Here is a 25,024-nt window from a genome sequence, read left to right on the forward strand (position 1 = left end):
TAAAATACCTTTACTAAACCGTCTGCCTTTGTGATTGTAAATAACTGAATGTTTGTTCTTGTTTACTTTCCACAGCTCCATTTCTTACCACCTAACCACCCCAACAAAGTCTATTACTTTGAATATTTTGTAGTATTAATCTCAATCACTACCCTCAGATAATGGTAGGTAATCCCTCAGTGTGAATTATTGCATATTGGGCCATCACATAAAAAGGCATCTCCACACAAAACTCCAATTCTTTTGTTTTCCCTTACTAATTTGAAATTATTGATGTTTTTTTCCTGGATTATAATGGTATTCATTTCCTCCGTTACTGTACATATTTCCCCATTTCCTATACAACTTAAGGGAAAGGAACTCCAACCTATCAAATAGCTGAATTCTTCATGTCCTTTATCTCAATACATACTCTATTTATTTTTTTATCACTAATTTAAGAAAATATCAATTAAATATCAACTGCAATGCCATTATAATTTTATTCTCCAATAGAATGTGTGCTTTGCAAGGAATATTTATTGGCCAGCTTCAACTGTTGTTTGTGAAGGCAGTACTAACCCCAACATAAGAGATTGAAATGCTATAGATTTTGGTATATTATTGTCACGCGAGTTGAGATAGCAAAAACTTTGCATGCTAGCCAGTCAAATCATGCCGTACACTTGCATAATCAAGCCATACACAGCAGAACTGATGGCAAGTACAAAGAGAAAGAGTTCAGAATATAGTACTACATACAGCATTATAGCTGCAGTGAAAGTGCCAATAAAAAAAAAGTGCAAAGGCCACAATGAGGTAGGTTGGGAGATTGGGACCACACCCATAGTTTGCAAGAGGTCCATTCAGTAGCTTCATAACAGGAGGGAAAACGCTGTTTCTGAATCTGGTGTTAAGGTTGAACTATAGTCAATACTAGGAGTGTGACGTAGGTGTCCTTAATATTCAGATGGTCCTGAAACTTTAGCTTATCAGTGATGAGTGTAGCGTCTTCCGTCTCCCAGGTCCTACACTCGACCAGTAATCTAGAAACCTAGAATAAAGACTTGAACATGTCATCAAATCCCACATTGCAATATTGACCATGAAATTAGGAGATAGCTTTTTGAAATAATCTGGTTTCCTAGTATCCATTTATTGGAGGACTTACTTGGTTTGCGCTCCATGCATTTCTGGACCAACTAATGCTCAATTGCCCTCTGAAATGGACCTAGCAAGTTAGATTTACTAAACTGCTCTAATGCAATACATGTTACACCATTAGTCTTTAAACACTAATGAGATCAATTGAATTGAATTGAATTGAATGCAGCAGAAATATTCCCATTCTTTACCAATATACATACTCACCAATAAATACAACACATTTTTAGAAGTTATTATCTGCAAGTTATTTTTCAAAAAACAATGCTTTATTTCTAAAGATAAAGATTCATTCAACATATTGGCTGCGAAAATGTTACAAAATAGTTTGTGTCATTTTGCAGGATAATAGAATCGTTAATAAGGCTTGTTTTTAATTGCCCATCCTCCAATGTCCTTGAGAATGCAAAGCCATCTTGAATTGCTGCAATCTTCTAACGGAAGTATTCCTGTGGAGCTGGAGGATAAATTCCAGGATTTAAACCCCAGCGACCATGAAGTTGCAGCAATATCAACCCCAGCCCAAGTGAGAATGTCCTTAACTGAGGAAATTCAATAGGTGATGATCCTTGAACCACTGCCCTCACATGTTTGAGGTGCTGTTGTCCAAGTAGTACTTTGTAGAGGTTACACATTACTATCATATTTCATCACACTCTTGATGTTAAATGGATTGAGTTTTAATTATGTCATTTATTTTTTCCTTTTGCATATGCAGCCAAATTAATAAAAAGTCTCAAGTGAACCAAATACGATTCACTTGCTTACATTTATATAAACCTCACTGTACATCTGAAATTGGGCAAAGACTTTCCCCTAAGCTTCTGTCAAAACTATTCATGAGATACCCATTAAATGTCAAGCGGAGCATGACAATTCACTCCATTCTTCCTGGACTGTGTTATCCCTTCCTTAATCTCTTGCATAGAGAGAATCAAGGTCACAAGTCCACATCTGAATTTTACTACATCAATACACTGCAATCGCTGAGGTAGCTATTTTTAAGCTTGGACAGTCTCATTTGATGTAGCAGTCATAATTATCCAAGAGTCTCGACTAACATTTTGCACTTTGATTTATTTGGCTGTTTTGGGTGTAATAGCGCTTTCTCACGGGGCGACTTGACGCAAGAGTTAACCAGAGTTGAACATCGTGGGAACCCCGTGCGATAACCGTACGGCATTCGTGGACCACCGTGGCGCTAACGGCAGGTACTCGTGTAACTTGGTGACTCGGGAGAAAATTCAAGCAAGTTTGAATTTCTCCAAGAGTGACTTGTACACTTGTGGTTGAAGTATGCAACATTATATGCACGTAGTGGCCAGTGCGATATCCGTATTAACTCTTGCGTGTACCGTGGGAACTCCTGCGAACGGTGAACCCGGAAGCTGGACAGAGGGGACAGAAGGCGAGTAATCTGGAATGAACATGCTGTTAGGCTGGGATCATTCTCTGCGAGATGATCTTAGTGCGGGAGACAAGTGTAGGAGAGGTGTACTGACTGTGTGGGCAGAACTTTGGAAGTGATAGCCCACCATTCTCAAAAGCCGCTGTGTCTCCCTGTCCCTCCAACTCCAGAGGAATCCGCTCCACGAGCTGCGCCCCCTCATCCGCAACCCGGGTTCCTCTGGAGTTGGAGCGGGGCTGGGCTAGAGTTGCTGCTGGCTGTGAGTCTCTGGGATCTCCGTGCTTGCAGTCGGTGTCCCGTTGGTCCTAACGTCTCCGGCCACCCCCCTGGACTGGAGCTGAGACTGAACTGTACCGCCCTTGCCCCCTCCCTCTGCAACTGCAAACAACCCCACAGTTCCCAGTCTCAGCTCCTGTACATGGGGGTGGCCGGAGACATCACAGCCCGAGCTGCGCCCCCTCATCCGCAACCCCAAGAACAAGATGTACCTTGCACACCATCAGCTTCTGTCCCTACGGGGAGCGTGTTCCTCTGGAGTTGGAATGGGGCTGCGCTGCTGCTGGCTGTGGGTCTCTGGGATCTCAGTGCTTGCAGTGGGCCTGGGGGTCGGTGTCCCGTTGGTCCTGACGTCTCCGGTGACTGGCACTGACCTGCTGGCATCGCCGACGTGAAGACAGTGCAAAGCCCCCGCGCCGGTGCAATGGGCGGAGAGCTGAAGAGGGGAGGGAAGGGGTCACACACATGGCCGGGAAGCAGAGGGGTGTAGGTGGGGTGAAACTGAAGGGAGCGACAATCTGCTGCTGCCTGCCCGCTGAGTTAAAAAGTTCCCACGCAAGGCTCACGATACACTGTATATCATGAGTCTACCGTGGGAGCTTTTTAAGGCAGCAGCAGATTGTCAATTATTAACCCTCCCGCGCAATTACCTTCTCTTTTATGAATGGGGATTCACAATGTTCATTCAAGATTTAACGGGAAAGCTCGGGAGACGGACAAGTCACTCGCACAAATAACAGAAATGCCGAGTACCCGTGGGAACTCTTTATCTACCCCCCGTTATATCGTGTGATATCGTGCTAGACCACGACCACTTCACTCTGGTTACATCTTGCGTCAAGTCGCCCCGTGAGAAAGCGCTTTAAAGATCAACACCAGCCACAGTGCAAAACTGGCTAATGAATATTTAGATGATGAGAACCTACAAGAAAAAAGCAGAATATGTACTTGCAATCAATTGGAAAAATTAACAATTTAAACTTTGATTGCTGCTTTACAAGCAAAATACTGAAAATAATTAAAACCAATAAGGAATCAAGTATAGACACAAAATGCTGGAGTAACTCAGCAGGTCAGACAACATCACTGGAATAAATAGATGGATCGTTGATGTTTCAGGTCCGGACACTTTTTCAGACCATCTGAAGAAGGGTCCCAACCTGAAACTTCACCTCATGTGGTTCTAGAAAACTTCGGACATTGCAAAGTGCAGTTTTAAAACGAGCAATTGTTGGGTTCTCATGCTGCTTACATGTAATGGCAGAACCCTAGATCAATTTCTCACATCTACCCAACTTAGCCATGTTGTTGAAACTTTCCCCTAAGCTCCCTCTCCTTAACTTACCAGTAACAGCTAACGACCAAGTTATGCATTGCACAGCAGATCAGAATAAGGCACAGAGCCACCTGGCTGCTTAGAAATCTAGAGCACCCTAGAATCTAGAGTTGCAGACAAAAATCATGTTGAGTACTCTTACCATGGTTCCATCAAGCTCCTGGTAAACTACTGCCCATTTCCTTTCACAAATGTCACCTGACCTATCAAGATGCTCCAGCAGTTCTTTTTTTTAATTCTGGAAGTAGGCATTACCCATCTGCTGGGTTTACAGCTGTGAATGATTAGTCTGAGCAGTATATCTTGGGTATCCACCAAAAAACCATCCCAGCCAGTGTGACTTCCAGGTGTTCAGTTTAGACTGGCTAAGAAATAAAGCAAGCCACTGGTATACCTAGAATTGGTTAGTCAGGTCCTAAGTTAGTCAACCATTAGTTAAGCGCACTTTGAGAGAATACTCTCCCTTGCTATTAAGGAACATTCTTATTGAGAATGGGAGTGAGACACAGATGCAGGATCTAAGCTTTGCATTTAGAAAAAGACAATGACAGCAAATCCATTTGATTAGCCCTCTTGCACACTGATAAAGTTGGGGAAGTCTGGATTTGTGGAGGAGAGCATTCAATTACTTCCTTAACACATTGAGCAGCAAACAGTGCTATGTGGAATTTAACAGCAGCCATGTGTTGCAATGATCCAGAGGTTAAGTGTAATTATGGCCAAGAGCAGTGCATACATGCAAGGATTGAAGCTTGCGATGCCTCACATTTGTAGAAATAATAGCTATGAAGGCACTGCTCCTCAAAGTATAGCAAAATAGCATGGCTCCTTATGAAGCTGGGATGGCAAGATATTGGATGATGAGACCTCGTATGATCTCTGTCGAAGACCGAGGAAACATCCATGCCACTTATGAAAATAAGTATCAGGTCTACACAATAGGCAATGTAAATCGGTTTTGGTTGCAGTTTGAAAATGCAAAGAAGGGTCAAGTCTTTATTCACTGTACACTGTGTTGCACGCAAGTGAAGTGGAATGCAGCTATTCGACTTTGAATGCAGGTTTAGTGTAAATTGGCCTTTCAGATATTTTATCTTATAAAATTGTTTTTTTTGGAATGTACTGTGACTATAGTTTCTTAGACAACTAGAAAACATTCATGGATTTGTGTTGTGCTCAAACTTACTCATTAGGCGAGTTAGACCTAAGAAAAGTAGTAATGGCAATGAGAATCTCAAAAATTAGGACAGCATTAGAAATGAAATTTAAAACACAGGGAAACATGCAATTCTTTTTGCAAATTAGATTTTTCTTTGTGGAGTTTAACCCTCGGTCGTTCCCATCAGTTTTAATATCACAAGCAGTTGCAATATGTATTTTGAAACCCTGTTAGTGGCAGTTCTACATTGAACTAGTTAGCATGATTGCATTAATTCTATTTAAAATAAAATGCTTAGTGGGAGAGTCTTATTTCATCGCAATGTCGCCTTCACGGAATTTAATCTTTATGGCAAAGCCCTTAACAAACAGAGCAGCATAGAATTTCACTCAGAAACCCTGACTTCCAATCTTTACCCCCCCCCCCAAAGTCTCCAAAACAATTTCATTTACTACAATGATGACTACGAATGCACAATGGGAATTTTCATCTCTGATTGAAGTGACCAAATGTTTAGCCATATTAAAAAAATAAATGCAAACTGCTTAAATTCAGCCTACAATTTCAATCATATTGTTAGCAAATATATACACAGCAACAAATGTGTGATAAAGCTGTTTTATTAAATACAAAATAAGTACAAAGTATACTACGCAAACTTAAAATAAATGTTGGTTACTGTTGCAAAGTAAATTACAAAACAAACAAAATGCACTAGAAATGCAACAAGTATAAAACATTGAAAGCCCAGTGATACAAAATTAATACCATTTTAAAATTGTACATCTTATTTAACACTTAACACCAAAGGCTCTATGATCTTTGCTTAACACTTTCTGTAATAGAATATTTCTTTACCTGCATCTTACAGAATACTCTCAGGACATCCAAGTCTTTAAGCTACCATTTCAATTGACTATCAAGATGTTAGCAACTGCCACTCAACCACCCGTTTTGCAGCATAATAGTAGCAGTGCATTGATATTACAAATATATGTATATTAGAATGTACTTTGCTGGAATTTCAAATATACAGATAACATGAAAAACTGAAGGATCAATATACAGTTTCCACATTCACAATGTGGATAGAAAAAGATGACAAAATCAAAGTTAAAAGCAACATGGTTTAAATTGGGACAAAAAAAAGTGCAATCAATTACATTGCAGTCGTAGCTTTAGCTGCATACAGTTTCTGGAATATATGTATGGAACGAAATCAATTACAAACATTTCTTTTTGAAAAAAAAAGGATTGCCTACTTAAGTCAAGCAAGCTTCAATTCTACACCGTAAAACACAAAGTCTTTCATTGCAATAATAAATGGCAAGCAATTTATGTGCTATTAGTATTCCAATTTCTTGCTTTAAATGAATTAATCTACATGCTAATTTCCTAGACCAGGAGCCCAAAAGCCAGAATGTTTGCAGAGATACATATGTGTGGTGATCTTAGTTTTTAATTATCTATGTTCAAAATCTATGTGGAAGTCAGTCTTTGGTAAATAGGTTACATTGCAAATAAAGTGTTGCTTTATACATATATATTTTTTCAACTTCAGCTGTAGATATACTAATGTTTGGAGTACTTTGTTAAGAAACATAGCAAATCAGCAAGCAAATTTATGAGCATTAATATTGATTTTATATCCTAACCATAGAGCAATCCTTTGATTACACTCATTTATATCATGCTCTTAATAATAAAAACTTGGAAATGTAAACATTTTTCAATTTGAAAGATCAAAAGGAAACTGTGTGGTATACTGTAAAGTGTCAAAATTGCAAACGGCACTATTTGATGAAACTACAAATTAATCTTTCAGTACCAACAGCTAACAGAATCTACAGATTAGGATTGTGCTATCCAGTCTCATAAACCTACCCCACAATTTATTACATCATGGCTGCTCTGAAATTCAAATGCATTTAATTCAATCCGAAATCTCCAAAGGCAAATAATCTACGTTAACTGCCAACACACGTCCTCCATACAAATATTCCTATTAAAGTGCCGATCTAACAATTCTACGATCTGTCAGTTCTAAAATCCAGATTATTTTACCTGTCTGGGGCTAATCAGATATTTAATTCTGATTTGCAAATACTTCACTATAATGTTACGGTCCTGAGAAATTCTGGTTATGAACAGTTCTTTGCCGATGTCCTTATTTTTTGTTCATGCACCGCCACACACACCTTATAATATGACAAGTATAGACGATATTCATAGCATAATACATTTATAGTATCTGCCAGCCAGAAATAAAAATCCAGAAGATGCAATGATGACAGCCTCACTTGGATTAAAATCAAATATTTTTGTAATAAATATTTCCTGGCAGTTTCAATATTGCAGCTTGACTGCATGTAATACTATTCACTGTACAGATTAATCTTAATTTTAGTCAGCAATGTGCCATTTGTTGATTAAACTGTATATAAAACTCTAGCACTAAATATGCAGCTAAGCCCATTTCCAATATTATGTCCATAGCCTCCTGCCAAACACGTCTCCAAAAGAAATATCCAGCCTGCAAAGATTAGATAGAACAATATGCTCTTTCTCTGTAACCTACTCCAATCCAGTGATTCATACATACAAGTGTGTGCGCAAAATGCAAACGCAACAATGCCAACCACCACCACTGCCGAAAGCCTTATTTTCTCAATCATGAAATGTTCTTTGCAGAATCCAGTCTCATTCAGTTTTGCCCTAACACTACTGAGAAAGGCAGACTCAACGCTTCAATTGGCCATTTTTCCAGTTACCAGAGAAAAGGAAGGTTAATTAGAGAGAAAAAACGCCCACCAAAAAAACTCCTAAAATAGGGACTTTTCAACAAGCAAAGATAAATTGTGAATGCACCCTTTATATTTTTGCATTTCCCCATGCCTAATACACTTTTGTAGGTATGTTTCAATAGTCTAAAGGGACATGCTTCATGTATTTATTAATACTTAACATGGGGCAGAACCAGACAAGAACAAAGCATAGGAATGAAATTTGGGTGGATGACCAGAGCAGTTAGTTCAGGAACAGAAATTGAGGATCTGAAAAGTTAGGAATGGAAAGGCAGAAGGTTAGAGGAAAAAATGTGACCTCAAGACCCCAAAAAAATGCAAATAATGTATCACAGTGAGTGGGAAATATTTTAAGTTTTGGTGCAACAAATTCTGGATTGGGAGTAGTAGTTAGAGATAACAGAGGCAAGGGCATGATTGCATAATGATGAACTCAGAACCAACATAGTTACAGAGAATGGGGTGATGGGCAAGCAACCTTTAGTACTACTACAATTTAGCAGTAAAATACTAATCAGGTCACGTATAGTGGATTGGAGTTGGGATACCAGCTCAGAACTCATTGAATGGCCGAGCCTAAAATTGAAGATAAAAGTTATCAACAGCAAAGCCAAGGGTGAGGCAGCAAAGGCTGATAAACAAGCATGACGTTGTGAAAGTGGGGGATATCAATTGTAAGATTGCAGAGACAAAATTATGCAGCAAAATCTGGGTCATCTGTTTCAGCTCAACATAACCAGTGGGGAGGATGGAATTTATGGTCAAGAACAAATTTTATAGGTGGACAGTAATAACTGTGCCCTTTAAAATCTGGCAAAGAAATTAAAACACAGTGGTGATGTGATAGAACATGGTTTCAAAAACTTTGCAAGCCAACATTATATATTTGGATGATTTGGCTACAGGATAGTAAAGGAGAAATCAAAAATGAACCATACCAAATACTAAGAGAAATTTAGGACAACTATATTGGGATGTAAAGGACACCATAAAGGGATGATCGAGAAAGATACTCTCACATTTAAATATTAGATAACTACTTGAGAGCATACCACTGAAGAATGTGGGCAATGCCAGAAGAGGATTAGAATAGACAGGCACTTGATGACCAGCACAAACACAAATCAGCTGAAGGGACCAACTCTGAGCTGCTGATCGCAGCTAATTATCAAGGGTTAAATATTTCCAAGTCAGTCCCAAGCTGGACATTGAGCAGGAGCAGAGAGATAGTCGCATTTGTAGCATTGGCTAACAGACATACATGCAAAAAAAAAAAATTGGAAGTGATGCTTTCAAAGCTCACAGCACAAGAGCAAACTGCATTATTTACTGTGTGCAAGAAACAATAGAATAGAAGCAAAATATAAATGAGCTTACTCAAAGTTATTATATGATACTTTTGTGCATACAAATAATTGCATCAGAATCAATCAGAAGTTTTCAAGAGCAGCAAAAACATGAATCAAATCCAACTGTTTTAATTTCTTACAGCAGGACCTTGCATTCTATATACAATGGTAGTGGAAGAGTCTTCCTCATTTGGTTCAGTTGATACTTTTCTCCATAGAATCCCATTAAGTGCAAGCTCTTTCTGGAGACTTTCATAATCCATTGATCCGAAGGAATGCTGGTATTTTAAGCAACATGAATTAAATATTTATATATTTTATATCCTGTATGACTGTCAAACAATTACCCACTAAAGTTTGATGAATCTCCTCAACCATGTTAACTACCAACAGTGTTAAAATCCAAATAAAATGAAAATTATATAGCGTTCCTTAAAATCAAAATTTTCATTAAATAATTTAATAAACTGCCAGAGTATGCATCCATATTGTAACTCCCTCAGTGTCAAAGATTGTTCCCATAATTGTTCCGATATGCTCAAATCACAAAGTAAGTTTATATTTGTAGAAATGCTCAACTAGAGTCAAGAGTATATAGAGATTGGTGGAATAATTTCCAATCAATTTTGTTCACTTCTTACAAAATGATGTATCTTAAAGGGTAATTTGGGTACTAGTGTATTTGGTGCAAGCAACATTACTGTGGAAAAGCTAATATGAATGGCAGTCTACACAAGATACAAGAAAATTAAAATGTTCTTTGAAAAATAATTTTATGCCAATACCTTATGCTTTTAAAAGTACTGAAATATATATCAACAGAACAAGCTGCATCATAGTTAAAATGTATTACTAAATTTAAACTTTAAATTGCTATTGGCTTTGCTTTGCTAAATCATAATTTTTAATTTTTTTTTTCAAAATATACTTTATTCAATTGGTAAATATATACAATTCCTGAACCATTCAAACAAAATTCATCCGACATTTTCGGAGACTATACAAATTTTTTTTTACATTTGTCAAATTTCACCAAACAGTCCCCCACCAGTGCCACTCTGTGGCCCCTGTCCAAGTAATAAATATATACAATGTGTACACAGTGCGAAAATTTCCATCTGACATTTCAAGTTCCACAAAAAATGTCCCCCACCCGTGCCACTCATGTGGCCCCCTGGTGTGGGATACCTTCCCTTAATTTAATTTGAGGGGCGTCTCCACCATACCGTGCCCCCCATGCCCAGCAGCGGAAGGACCCTAGACTGTGGCCCTCCCCCACCGAGCCTTGGCGTTGGCTGCACCAAGCTTCAGCGAGTCCCTTAGCACGTACTCCTGCAGTCTGCAGTGGGCCAGTCGGCAACATTCCCTGATGGACATCTCGCTCTGCTGGGTGGTGAGCAACGCTCGGGCAGACCAAAGAGCGTCTTTCACCGAGTTGATGACCCTCCAGCAGCACTCAATGTCCCTGGGAACAGTCCGTAAATCACAGAGTCCTCTGTGACGGAGCTGTTTGGGATAAATCGTTCCAGGGACCCTTTCATACCTCTCCAGACTCGTTTTGCAAATCCACACTCTATGCCCCCCATAATGTCTATATCCCACCCATCAGCTGCACAGTTCCCCGGCTGCTGCCCTGCAAGTTCACTCAAGCTCCTGACTTCACTGCTGTGGTGATCATGCATAATGTAACTGCCTCAGACAAATCTTCAGGTAACTGCCCTTTATGAGTTTAACGATCATCGGTCTTAAAGTTCTGATTAGTGTAATTTTAAAATAGTTTGAAAGGATTTACACAATTTAAATATTAATTGATTTGCGTACTAACAACTTTAAACAGGAATTAAAGTCACAAGTTTTAAGGAAAATAAATAACATACCTCTACTTACCTTTTCAAACAAATGGTGTAAATATTTTGAAGCTACATAAAGCAGGTGTAAAGCCAAAGGGTTGGATGCAAAGTCTACCTCGCAACTTGACACAGGACATGCATGCGCTGAACTTGGTGCCAAGTTCACTGGCAGCAATGGAAGTTAGGAGTGTTAGCATCCAACCACCAGCCTGGTGTATTGCAATGTGTAAGCAATGAAATGATCGCGCTGACCAACTTTACAACGGCATAAGAATGAAGACGAGGCGCTGCTGTGCTCTGAGCAACCTGGTCGTGGGTGTTGGAGAACCGGGATGGAGGGAGGGATGGAAGCAGAAGCAGCGGCAGATGCGGACGGGGAGCAGGGGCTGGCGAGTGTTTGCGGGGCTGGCGAGTCGCTCGCTGTAGCTCCAGCCATGGAGCAGCCTCAGTGCAAGAGTCCCGGGCCGTCGGAAGCGCTGCGCTGCTGCCGTGATTCGCCCTAGTGACCAGCATGGACCAGGCTGCGGCTCGGTGCATCCTGGAGGACAACAAGTGGCTGCTGGAGGTAGGTACCAAGCACTGCTTAGAAGCCGTGGAAGATAGTGGCCTTCAAATGGGGGTGGTTGGAGAAAGCATCCTGCTTGCCTGCTAGATTTTCACTTAATGTAACTGCAGGAAAATTGTTCCCGATGTTAGGGGAGTCCAGAACCAGGGGTCACAGTTTAAGAATAAGGGGTAAGCAATTTAGGAGTGAGATGAGGACAAACCTTCTTACCCAGAGAGTTGTGAATCTGTGGAGTTCTCTGCCACAGAAAGCAGTGGAGGCCAATTCACTGGATGTTTTCAAGAGGGAGTTACATTTAGTCTTGGGGCTAGCAAAATCAAGGGATATGGGGAAAAAACAGGAAGGGGGTACTGAATGGGAAAGGGGTATGATGAACAACCATTATCATATTGCATGGCAGTGCAAGCTCGAAGGGCCGAATGGCCTATTCCTGCACCTACAGTATATGGCAATAAAACTCGACCACTTGATTTTGAACCATTCATGCATGGTGGAGGTATAATGTAGTCATAGGGTGATACAGTGTGAAAACAGGACCTTCGGCCCAACTTGCCCACACCCGCCAACATGTCCCAGCTACACGACCTGCTTTTGGTCCATCTCTCCTAACCTGTCCTATCCACGTATCAGTCTGTTTCTTAAATGTTGGGATAGTCCCTGCCTCAACTACCTTTCTCTGGCAACTTGTTCCATACACCACCACTTGTTCCATATACCCACCATAACCCGGAAAAAGTTACCCCTCAGATTCCTATAAAATCTTTTCCCCTTCACCTTACATCTGTCCTCTGGTCCTCGATTCACCTACTCTGGGCAAGAGGCTCAGTGCATTGAAATGTACATTTCTAATGCATTTTAGATTTCTCTCGGAAGCCTTACTTTAAAAAAAAAGTAAAATTTCCACAAACATATACCCCCTTCATTAATGTTATTGATGATTATTCTAAATTCAAATCAAAATGAAATATACGTCAAAAGGAGAACGTATATTTTCAAAATACTCCGATTTTCCCCCCCGAGCAAAACATAATCTGTATGACTTTGCAAAATCAGGAATTAAGTGATTATTTCTTGTCCCTTTTTCCAACTACAAATAAATTTTAAAAAAGCACTTGAAATAACAAAAGTTTTTTTTGTCAAATTTTCTGTACCGTGGAAAGCACTGGTGGTGATTCAGGGTGGGGGGGGATGGGGGATATATCCCCCCACTTTGTGAGGTGGGGGATGGCCTGTACAGGTGCACAACCTTTTATCCGAAAGCCTTGGGACCAGACACTTCTCGGATTTCGGAATTTTTCGGATTTCCGAATGGAAGCTTTTTAGCGTAGATTAGGTAGATAGCGCGGGCGGCTTGAAAAGTCTGGAGCGGCTGCTTCCTCCCCGGAGACCGGGGAATCACTGTAAATCATTGCTTAAATGTTAGTCAGTTAGTTTGGAGTGATTTTATGTGGTGGGGGTGAAGGGGGAAACTTTAATGCTTAGTCCCGTACCTGGTCGGAATGGCGGGGAGCGGGCAATGCCTTACCGGGTCGCCGTGCAGTAAGCACCGGAGCGCCGTGGCCGCCGACTCCCAACATCGCGGAGCTGGGGGCTGCGGGCGTCCGGCCGCGGGCGGCGCCGGTTGGAGCTCCGACCCCGGCAACTCTACCCCTGGCTGCGCGGCGCTCCAAATCCTGCGCGGCCCGCGGCCGGACGCCCGCAGCCCCAGCTCCGCGATGTTGGGAGTCGGCGGCGTCGCAGCGCTGGGATACCAGCTGGGAGCGGGCAATGCCTTACTGGGTCGCCGTGCGGTAAGCTCCGGAGCGCTGTGGCCGCCGACACACATCGCGGAGCTGGGGCTGCGGGTGTCCGGCCGCGGGCCGCGCTGGATTTGGAGCGCCGCGCAGCCAGGGGTAGAGTTGCCGGGGTCGGAGCTCCAACCGGCGCCGCCCGCGACCGGACGCCCGCAGCCCCAGCTCCGCGATGTTGGGAGTCGGCGGCCACAGCGCTCCGCAGCTTACTGCACGGCGACCCGGTAAGGCATTGCCCGCTCCCCGCCTCTCCGACCAGGTAGGGGACTAAGAATTAAAGTTTCCCCCTTCACCCCCCCCCCCCTTCACATAAAAGCCCTCCAAACTAACTGACTAACATTTAAGCAATGATTTACAGATGGTTAAGTGTCTCCCCGGTCTCCGGGGAGGAGGCAGCCGCTACAGTAGTACAGACCTGGGTTGACCGTGGGTCGTTTCGGGTCAAGTTTGGCGCCAAACGCGAGCTTTGGTGTGCAGACGACATCCTGGAAAAAATGTCCGGTTTTCGGAGCTTTTCGGTTTCCGGAACTCTGGATAAAAGGTTGTGCACCTGTATTATTATCCCCCAGTTTTTGGAGGTCGAGCAATAACAAAAATAATAATCACCTGCTCCTATTTCTCATGTAGGCCCGACATTATCTTAAAAATACTTCAAACAAAAAACCTTGAAATCATGCTTCTACAATGCACTAAACATGATTTTAATACATCAAATTTCAAAACGTCACTACCACACCCTCCCTTGCCGGGTACCCCCAAGGCCAGTGATCAGTGATCGCTCAGCACCCCCTCCCAATTTCAAAAACGCTCCGTGGCCCCTGAGATATGCCCCCTTGCTAGAGACTCTTCCACAACTGAAAACATCTCGACATCCTGACATTCCCTTTAGGATCTTACATTTCAATAAGATCGTTCCTCAGTATTCCACTCTCCAAAAACAGACAAAACCTATTTATCCTCTCGTAACAAGATAATCCTCATTCCAGGGATTAGTTTGAGCAATCTCCTTTGGACCTCCTCCAATGTCACTATCTATTCTTAGATAAAGAGGGCAAAACCAGGTTGCATCAGCACCTCATGTAATTGTAAGAAAACGTCCACATTTCTAAACTTTGCAAAGAAAGCAGGCATTATGTTCACACAATCTGTATTCAGTTGGAGAATCACCAGCAATATTCCACTCCATTATTGTTTGTGCCAACAGCACATTTACTGCCTTACAATCTGCCCTTTGCTCCAGGACATAATACATGTACACATTTCAGGGACAATAACTATTGCTTTGGGTATTCTATTAATGACATCCTTCCCCGAAAAAGACCCATTTATTCCAACTCTTTAGTGTAATAACCAGTTTTCAATCCATGATAACACACTTCCTCCAATATTAAGCTTTTAACGTGCACCAGCCTCTTATGTGGCACTATGTCAAATGTCTTTTGGATGTCCAAATACACCACATATGTGACCATGTCCATCCACTCTGCTTATTGTGTTATCAAAAAGAATAAGATATTTGTCTAACACAATTTTCCTTTCATGAGATCATGTTAACTTGGTGGTTCTCCACGAAACTGCTGCCTAGTGACTGACACTATCTGTCCCAAAATCTTCCATTCCTATTGTTCAGCACCATGTTCAGAAAAGCACAAAGGTACCTGTGAACACTCCAAACTGCTACCCATTTTGTCTCCCCTTACATTTACATTTGGCCTTTAAAAAGGAGCTTCTTTCAAAGATAAACTGAATTATCTGTAGATTTCATTCAGGTACCAACTGTATAATGCTAGAAAAATTGATCTCCTTTTCAACCTAGCAAATAACAATTTTGAAATAAACCAAAGTACAGAAGGAGGTTAGCAGGTTAGAGGAAATGTAAGACTCCAAGGCAAACAGATACCAAGACACAAAATAACTATTTTCTAACATAATGAAAGCTACACTCTGCAAAATATTCTCAGTAGAAAGTAACAAACAGACATTAAAGATGCGTAAATCAATAAATCGTGTGTTCTTTCCCTGATATTCCTCTGCCATGTGAAAATGTTACCCGATTTTAGTTTCATTGCCGTCCACAATGTTTGGGACAAAGACCCATTTTTTATTTATTTGCCTCTGTACTCCACAATTTGAGATTTGTAATACAAAAACAAATCACATGTAGTTAAAGAGCACATTGTCAGATTTTAATAAAGGCCATTTTTATACATTTTGGTTTCACCATGTAGAAATTGCAGCTGTGTTTATACATAGAAACTAGGTGCAGAAGTAGGCCATTCGGCCCTTCGAGCCTGCACCGCCATTCAATATGATCATGGCTGATCATCCAATTCAGGATTCTGTACCTGCCTTCTCTCCATACCCCCTGATCCCTTTAGCCACAAGGGCCACATCTAACTCCCTCTTAAACATAGCCAATGAACTGGTCTCAACTACATTCTGTGGCAGAGAATTCCAGAGATTCACCACTGTGTGAAAAATGTTTTTCTCATCTCAGTCCTAAAAGATTTCCCCTTTATCCTTAAACTGTGACCCCTTGTTCTGGACTTCCCCAACATCGGGAACAATCTTCCTGCATCTAGCCTGTCCAACCCCTTAAGAATTTTGTACGTTTCTATAAGATCCCCCCTCAATCTTCTAAATTCTAGCGAGTACAAGCCGAGTCTATCCAGTCTTTCTTCATATGAAAGTCCTGACATCCCAGGAATCAGTCTGGTGAGCCTTCTCTGTACTCCCTCTATGGCAAGAATGTCCTTCCTCAGATTAGGAGACCAAAACTGTACGCAATACTCCGGGTGTGGTCTCACCAAGACCCTGTACAACTGCAGTAGAACCTCCCTGCTCCTATACTCAAATCCTTTTGCTATAAATGCTAACATATCATTCGCTTTCTTCACTGCCTGCTGCACCTGCATGCCTACTTTCAATGACTGGTGTACCATGACACCCAGATCTCGTTGCATCTCCCCTTTTCCCAATCGGCCACCATTCAGATAATAGTCTACTTTCCTGTTTTTGCCACCAAAGTGGATAACCTCACATTTATCCACATTATACTGCATCTGCCATGCATTTGCCCACTCACCCAGCCTATCCAAGTCAACTTGCAGCCTCCTAGCATCCTCCTCACAGCTAACACTGCTCCCCAGCTTCGTGTCATCCGCAAACTTGGAGATGTTGCATTCAATTCCCTCGTCCAAATCATTAATATATATTGTAAATAGCTGGGGTCCCAGAACTGAGCCTTGCGGTACCCTACTAGTCACTGCCTGCCATTCTGAAAAGGCCTTGTTTACTCCTACTCTTTGCTTCCTGTCTGCCAGCCAGTTCTCTATCCACATCAATACTGAACCCCCAATACCGTGTGCTTTAAGTTTGTATACTAATCTCTTATGTGGGACCTTGTCGAAAGCCTTCTAAAAGTCCAGATATAACACATCCACTGGTTCGCCCTTATCCACTCTACTAGTTACATCCTGGAAAAATTCTATAAGATTCGTCAGACATGATTTACCTTTCATAAATCCATGCTGACTTTGTCCAATGATTTCACCACTTTCCAAATGTGCTGCTATCCCATCTTTAATAACTGACTCTAGCAGTTTCCCCACTACCGATGCTAGACTAACTGGTCTGTAATTCCCCGTTTTCTATCTCCCTCCCTTTTTAAAAAGTGGGGTTACATTAGCTACCCTCCAATCCTCAGGAAGTACTCCAGATTCTAAAGAGTTTTGAAAATACATAGTCCCACCGATTTAAGGGCACCATAATGTTTGGAACACATGGCTTCACATGCATTTGTAATTGCTCAGGTGTTTAATTGCCTCCTTAATGCAGGTATAAGAGAGCTCTCAGCACCTAGTCTTTCCTCCAGTCTTTCCATCACCTTTGGAAACTTTTATTGCTGTTTCTCAACATGAGGACCAAAGTTGTGCCAATGAAAGTCAAAGAAGCCATTATGAGACTGAGAAACAAGAGTAAAACTGTTAGAGACATCAGCCAAACCTTAGGCGTACCAAATCCAACTGTTTGGAACATTATTAAGAAGAGCATACTAATGGCAAAAGGACCGTCAGGTCAAGGAAGACCTCCACGGTTGATGACAGAAGAATTCTCTCTGTGATAAAGAAAAATCACCAAAAACCTGTCTGACAGATCAAAAACGCTCTTCAGGAGTCAGGTGTGGATTTGTCAATGACCACTGTCCGCAGAAGACTTCATGAACAGAAATACAGAGGCTACATAGGAATCAAGAGGCTAACAGTTGATGATACAACTGATGGTAGTAGCACAATGAATTCTGAAGTGTATAGACACATCCTATCCGCTCAAGTTCAAACAAATGCCTCAAAACTCATTGGCCAGCAGTTCATTGACAATGCAAAAACAATGATCCCAAACATACTGCTAAAGCAACAAAGGAGTTTTTCAAAGCTAAAAAATGATAAATTCTTGAGTGGCCAAGTCAATCACCCGACCTGAACCCAATTGAGCATGCCTTTTATATGCTGAAGGGAAAACCGAAGGGAACTAGCCCCCAAAACAAGCATAAGCTAGAGATGGCTGCAATACAGGCCTGGCAGAGCATCACCAGGGAAGACACCCAGCAACTGGTGATGTCCATGAATCGCAGACTTCAAGCAGTCATTGCATGGAAAGGATATGCAAAAAAATATTAAACACGACTGCTTTCATTTACATGACATTGCTGTGCCCCAAACATTATGGTGCCCTGAAATGGGGCACCATAATGTTTGTAATTTCTCCATGGTGAAACCAAAATGTATAAAAATGGCCTTTATTAAAATCTGACTATGTGCACTTTAACCACGTGATTTTTTTTTCTATTACAAATCTCAAATTGTGGAGTACAGAGCCAAATAAATAAATGTGTCTTTGTCCCAAACATTACGAAGGGCACTGTATAATCGGGTTAGAGTCATAGAGTGATACAGTGTGGAAACAAGCCATTCTGCCCAACTTGCCCACACCGGCCAACAATGTCCCAGCTACACTAGTCCCACTTGCCTGTGTTTGGTCCATATCCCCCCAAACTAGTCCTATCCATGTACCTGTCTAACTGTTTATTAAACAATGGGATAGTCCCAGCCTCAACTACCTCCTCTGGCAGCTTGTTCCATACACCTACCACCCTTTCTGTGCCAATGATGCATAGCTGCAAGTTAATGACTGGTGAATGCGTTTGGAATCCCACTGTATAGAGCACATTTATATTTCAGTCTTTCTAGTCAGATGCAAAAAACATCTAAAATAACAGCAATGAGATGCAGCTGGGCAAAACTGACGGAAAATCTCTTTAAAACATTTCAATGAAAACTGCACAACAGTTTGGATACCAGAAGTATAGATCATTCTACAGTTAAAGGTTTCACTCCTAGGTATGAAACAATTTTTCATTACTTTTACAGGCTAGGAACTACTCAATTCAGAGCAAAAGTTAATTTTCCATGCTTTTTACCTCCAACCTCTGGATGCATCTTTTCATATTGATACAATGACAAAAATGGAGAAAAAAAACCCAGCTGTGCATACAAGCCTAATGGATGCAGATTATTGAATCAGAAAATAAACAAGGTAGTGCTTTTTCACATCTGTGTCATCAACAAACTGTGTCAATACAAACTGTACTTTTGGACACTGATAATTTTCAACAAAACTTATATTCCCCCAATACACTTGACTGTATGGTCAATAAGCTGCTCTAACTCCATCACATGTTTGAAGATAATAACATTATGGGCCGGATCTCCAACAACAATAAGATGAAGTACAGGAAAGAGATACGAGCGCTTACTAACATGGTGTCGAGACCTTTCCCTCAATGTCAGCAAAACAAAGGAGCTGATCGACTTCAGGAAGGGGATAAGTACGCATCCTAGTTTCTATCAATGGTGCTGAAGTGGAGATGGTCAAGAGCTTCAAGCTCCTGTGCAAATATAACCAGTTAGTCCAGGTCCACCAACCACATTGATGCTATATACAAGAAAGCACACCAATGTCTTTACTTCCTCAGAAAGACAAGTCATCTCTCCAAAATATCCTTGGTAAACTAGTGCCCAAAAAACCAAAATAAATTTTCCAATTTAGACTTGCATTTATTCCATAAACCTGGATGCAGTTGTCTATTTTTGCACCATGCAGATGTGTTTTATAAACTGCTTCATGGACTTGCCCTCCCATTTTTTTAAATCAATCCATATACCCCTGCTCTGCAACTTCATTTACAGATACAAGATTTTTTTTTAAGAAAGGCAACTAGAAACTACAAGGTGACTAATTTTGAATACATTGAAATTAGGTAGAACCAGTTGCTGGAAGGAAAAGGAATACATCTTAGCAGAATTTCTGGATGAACTAAAAATATTTATAATTTCTGAACTGTTTCTTTCCAGGAAATTATATTTGTACAAAAGTATGTTATTAATGATCAAGCAAACTATCGTACCTGAAGAGGCAAAAACAAAAACCGACTTGTATACTTCAATACCATGTGAAACTTGCCAATTGCAAGACTTTGGTTAAATTCAGTCCTGCTGTTATAAATAAAAACCCACTGCAATTATTATTTAGTTTAGTTTCGGAAACAGGCCTTCCTGCCCACCGAGCCCGCACCGACCTGCGATCCCTGCACATTAAAACTATCCTAACACTAGGGACAATTTACACTTATACCGAGTATACAAACCCAAGCCAATTAACCTACAAACCTGTGCTTCTTTGGAGTGTGGGAGGAATTTGAAGATCTCGGAGAAAACCCACGCAGTCACAGGAAGAACGTACAAACTCCATACAGACAGCATCTGTGGTTGGGATCGAACCCGCGCCTCTCGCGCTGCAAGGCAGCAACTCAACCTGCTGCGCCACCGTACCGCCCCATTTCAAAGTGAAATTTCTATAGAACGGACACTTTTTGGATACTATATATAGGGTGACTCATCCCGAGCAAAATGCAGAAGATTGGTGGATGCCAATGGTAATTTTTGTAACAATGTTTACGTTTCATCTTTTAGAACAAAGGTTAAACTTACCCTTACTTCACCACCTTCCCTCCGTGGATCATGTTTTTTTGAAAAGTGCCGCAAATTGTCATAATTATGGAAGTTAAATAACGAGACAAGATCCTAAAAATTGAGAAAATCTGGATTTAATTGACTATTCCAAATATGTTTAAATTAACTACATTATAAATTCACAAACTGCTTATATTGCAGAATGATTTAATGCTATACATGCATGATATACATATTCTGGTGCAGAAACCATAACTTATTTTTTTAGTTTGGTAGTTGAGAACATACACCGGAAATGCAAAATTGTACACTTTAAAAGCCTTTAGCACTGCCATCATTGCCCTCCTTTCACACACTGGTTATATCAATAACCTCCCAGCACATCCCCATCAAGGTCAAGAGCATCTGAAGCATGAAAAGACAGAAAAAAAGATCACTCAGAATGCTCTGCATCTAAGCAGGGAGCAGGAGTAAAGGTTGATCAGATAGAGCACCAAAGTCATCTGGGGATTTAAGGATCTTCTCCACCCCCCAGACATTTAGCAATTTTGACAACAGAAAGAACTGAGCAAATTAAGGTTCCGCTAGATGCAAAAAAAAAAAAAAATGGAGAGTTGAGTACTGAGCTGGAACCTTTCTTAGTGAATATCCCATAAATAGTATCTCAATGCAATTCATTGTATTGTTTGTTTATGCCTGCTTGCAAAAATGTGTATACTCCCTGATCCCTTAGATCACTTATGACATAAGCATAATATGTTGGGCCTGGTCTCACTGTATTCAGAGGCAATCTAACAGGACCAATTCTTACTGGGATTGACATATTGGCTGGAGTCAAAATCTCTGAACAACGATTGGGGCATTTGGATTGAGGAAAAGATCTACCCCTGCAAGCGAGCAAGCTTTGGAGCTCTCTCCCCAAAAGGATTATAGAATCATATAAATTTTTGGACGGACAGGAAAAAAAGTCCGTACAAGTAAACAATGTAAGAAAAAATGAGTCCAGATTTTATTGAACACTAGGGGCCAGAGGGCTAACTCATGTTATAATACTCCCAACAAAATTATTTTGAATTTAGAATTTACGATATATATTAATGATTTAGACGGGGGAATTAAATGTAACATCTCCAAGTTCGTGGATGACACAAAGCTGGGTGGCAGTGTGAGCTGCGAGGAGGATGCTTGAGCCTGCAGGGTGACTTGGATAGGTTGGGTGAGTGGGCAGATGCAGTATAATGTGGATAAATGTGATGTTACCTACTTTGGTGGCAAGAACAGGAAGGCAGATTTTCTGAATGGTGTCAAATTAGGAAAAGAGGAGGTGCATCGAGACCCATGTGTCCTTGTACATCAGTCACTGAAAATAAGCATGCAGTGAAGAAAGCTAATGGCATGTTGGCCTTCATTGCGAGAGGATTTAAGTTTAGGATCAAGGAGGTTCTACTGCAGTTGCACAGGGCTCTGGTGAGACCGTACCTGGAGTATTGTGTGCAGTTTTGGTCTCCTAATTTTTTTGAGGAAGGACATTATTGCTATTGAGAGAGCGCAGCATAGGTTCACCTGATCAATTACCAGGAAGGCGGGATTGACATATGATGAAAGAATGGGTTGGCTGGGCTTGTATTTAGAAGGATGAGAGGGATTCTTATAGAAACATATAAAATTCTTAAGGGATTAGACAGGCTAGATGCACAAAAAGTTTTCCCGATGTTGGGGAAGTCCAGAACCAAGGGTCACAGTTTAACAATGAGGGGTAGGCCATTTAGGACTGATAAGAGGAAAAAGGTCTTCACCCAGATAGTTGTGAATCTGTGGAATTTTCTGCCAGAGAAAGCAGTGGATGCCAATTCACTGGATGTTTTCAAGAGTTAGATTTATCTCATCGGGCTAACAGAATCAAGGGATATGGGGAAAAAGCAGGAACGGGGTACTGATTTTGGATGATCAGCCACGATCATATTGAATGGCGGTGATGGCTCGAAGGGCCGAATGGCCTACTCCTGCACCTATTTTCTATGATTCTATGTCATTCATTCAACATTTGGCCTTGCACTTACCTGACAAAACTGAATACCCCTCACACTGTTGCCAAGTTTGTCCAAAGGTGGAGACCAACACATAATGCCCATCACATTTGGCACTACCAGCAAAATACCTCCTGAAACTCCAGATTTTGCTGGAAGACCCACCTGTTAAAACCAAAAAACATTTTTAAAAATACTTCATTGGCACTAAAAAGGAAGGTTTCCACTTGAAAAGGCGAATTTTCACAAAAGAACCACCAAAAGACTCAGGAACATATTACATGGCATATTATAGTAGTAAATGAGCAATGTGCTGAGCAATACAGAACTAAGTTGTAACAAATGAAGACTGTCCTGCACCTAATTTGGCCACTGCAATGTTAATTGACTTAATCGAAATTCATCAGTATCCAATCTTTAGCTTTGCGGGCAACATTAAAACTCAAAGTTTGTGGAGGAAAAAGTTCAGAAGCGTGGCGAGCATTAGGGTATTGAATCTCCAATTATATTGAATGGACAAAATAAAAAAACATTAATGTTGAAAAGTGTGAATTGATAAAAAATAAGTGGACACTACATAAACTACATTGCGCATTTCCAGAGGCTCTGCAGAAACAGAGACACCTGCGAGGGTCCATGTGCAAAGATTTTTTAATGAAATGGAATTTTAAAAGTATTTAGTAATGCATACTAGTAATGAATTAGTAATGAATCCAATGTAATGAGCATCCAAAAACAAGGATTCCAGTCGGTAGTTTATTGCGCCCATTTCTGGTCAGCACACTTTAGAAAGCATGCAAACATCATATACAGTCCAGAAGTAATTTAGTCAAATGGCCCCAGAATGAAGGATTTCAGCTACAAGGTTAAAATGGAAAACCTGGGCAACCCCTTTACAGCAAAGATTGAGAGGAGATTTGAAAGGTGTGTGGAAAGTAACAGGTTGCTCCAAGTCAGTGCTAGCTAGTTTAGATGGTGTGATATTGTATAATTTATAGCAGAGTCAAGGGATATGGGGAGAAGGCAGGAAAGCAAAAGGCAGTAAAGACTCCGTCTTTTAACATGATATAATTTATATAAGATGTTGGTGAGGCCACATTTAAGACTGTTGTGTACAGTTTTGGGCACCATGTTATAGGCAAGATGTTAAGTTGGAAAAGGGTGCCGAGAAGATTTACGAGGATGTTGCCAGGACAAGGGCCTGAGCTCTAGGGAGAAATGGAGCAGGCTAGGACTCTATTCGTTGGAGAGCAGGAGGATAAGGAGTGATCTTATAGAAGTGCAGTGGCAGACCTACATTGTTGGGGCCCTGAAGCTTGAACTCTTATGGGGGCCCCTTCCCAACCAGCAGCGAGGTCTGGGTAACCACTGTTATCTTCTTCAATGAGGTTGTTCCACGACAGATCACCACAAATTTTAATTTCCGTCATAAATGTTAATAGTGTTTTAAATTATTTATAATTCTTTTATATTAAATATTTAGAATGAAACATCCTGAATTTGAACTTTTCTTTTGTTTACAGCTAGGCTACATGATACTTTAATAACCTTTTAATTTTTATTTTAACTATTATTTTGTATTGAATTACACTATATTATTAATATTATTATTTTTAGAAAAAGCAATGTGGACTAAGCATGATATTCACCTCCAGAAAAAAAGTAGGAAGTATTGGCCGGGGGTCCAGGAGGCTGGCTAGGCCCCCGGTGGAGGTTGAGGGGGCAACGCCCCTTGAAGCTCCTGCATTTTCAATAAATTGAAAGTGATTCTCATGCTTTCTGCTGGTAGTTTATATAACAGAAGCTTAGAATTTTTCTAACACATAAGCAGTAAAATAACCCCAAAAGATATTTCATGAAATAGACAAATTAGACAATAGGTGCAGGAGTAGGCCATTCGGCCCTTCGAGCCAGCACCGCCATTCATTGTGATCATGGCTGATCATCCACAATCAGTACCCCATTCCTGCCCCATATCCCTTGATTCTGCTATCTTTAAGAGCTCCATCTATCTCTCACTTGAAAGCCTCCAGAGAATTGGCCTCCACTGCCTTCTGAGGCGGAGAATTCCACAGATTCACAACTCTCTGGGTGAAAAAGTATTTCCTCATCTCCATTCTAAATGGCCTACCCCTTATTCTTAAACTGTGGCCCCTGGTTCTGAACTCTCCCAGCATTGGAAACATGTTTCCTGCCTCTAGCATGTCCAAACCCTTAATAATCTTATGTTTCAATAAATATCATACAGCTAAAAAAATCTTTACAAAAAATGTTACCTGAAATGTC

The 25,024-nt window shown here is 41.0% G+C and overlaps 1 protein-coding gene across 4 annotated transcripts in view; it reads right to left on the reverse strand.

Moving 5' to 3' along the window:
- Positions 1 to 25,024, reverse strand: part of gls (glutaminase) — a 77,343-nt gene that overhangs the window by 13,026 nt on the left and 39,293 nt on the right. For 3 of the 4 annotated variants that reach the window (XM_033023753.1, XM_033023756.1, XM_033023754.1), the window contains exons 13-14: positions 22,772 to 22,903; positions 20,730 to 20,822 (exon numbers count right to left, since the gene is read on the reverse strand). In XM_033023753.1, coding sequence (XP_032879644.1) covers positions 20,730 to 20,822; positions 22,772 to 22,903 — 225 coding nt within the window. Of the gene's footprint in view, positions 1 to 5,926; positions 9,754 to 20,729; positions 20,823 to 22,771; positions 22,904 to 25,024 lie in introns of those variants that run through there. The other variant, XM_033023755.1, reaches the window with a different exon arrangement.

This window comes from Amblyraja radiata, chromosome 7 (genome assembly GCF_010909765.2).
Source record: "Amblyraja radiata isolate CabotCenter1 chromosome 7, sAmbRad1.1.pri, whole genome shotgun sequence".
In the NCBI taxonomy this organism is placed as follows: Eukaryota; Metazoa; Chordata; class Chondrichthyes; order Rajiformes; family Rajidae; genus Amblyraja; species Amblyraja radiata.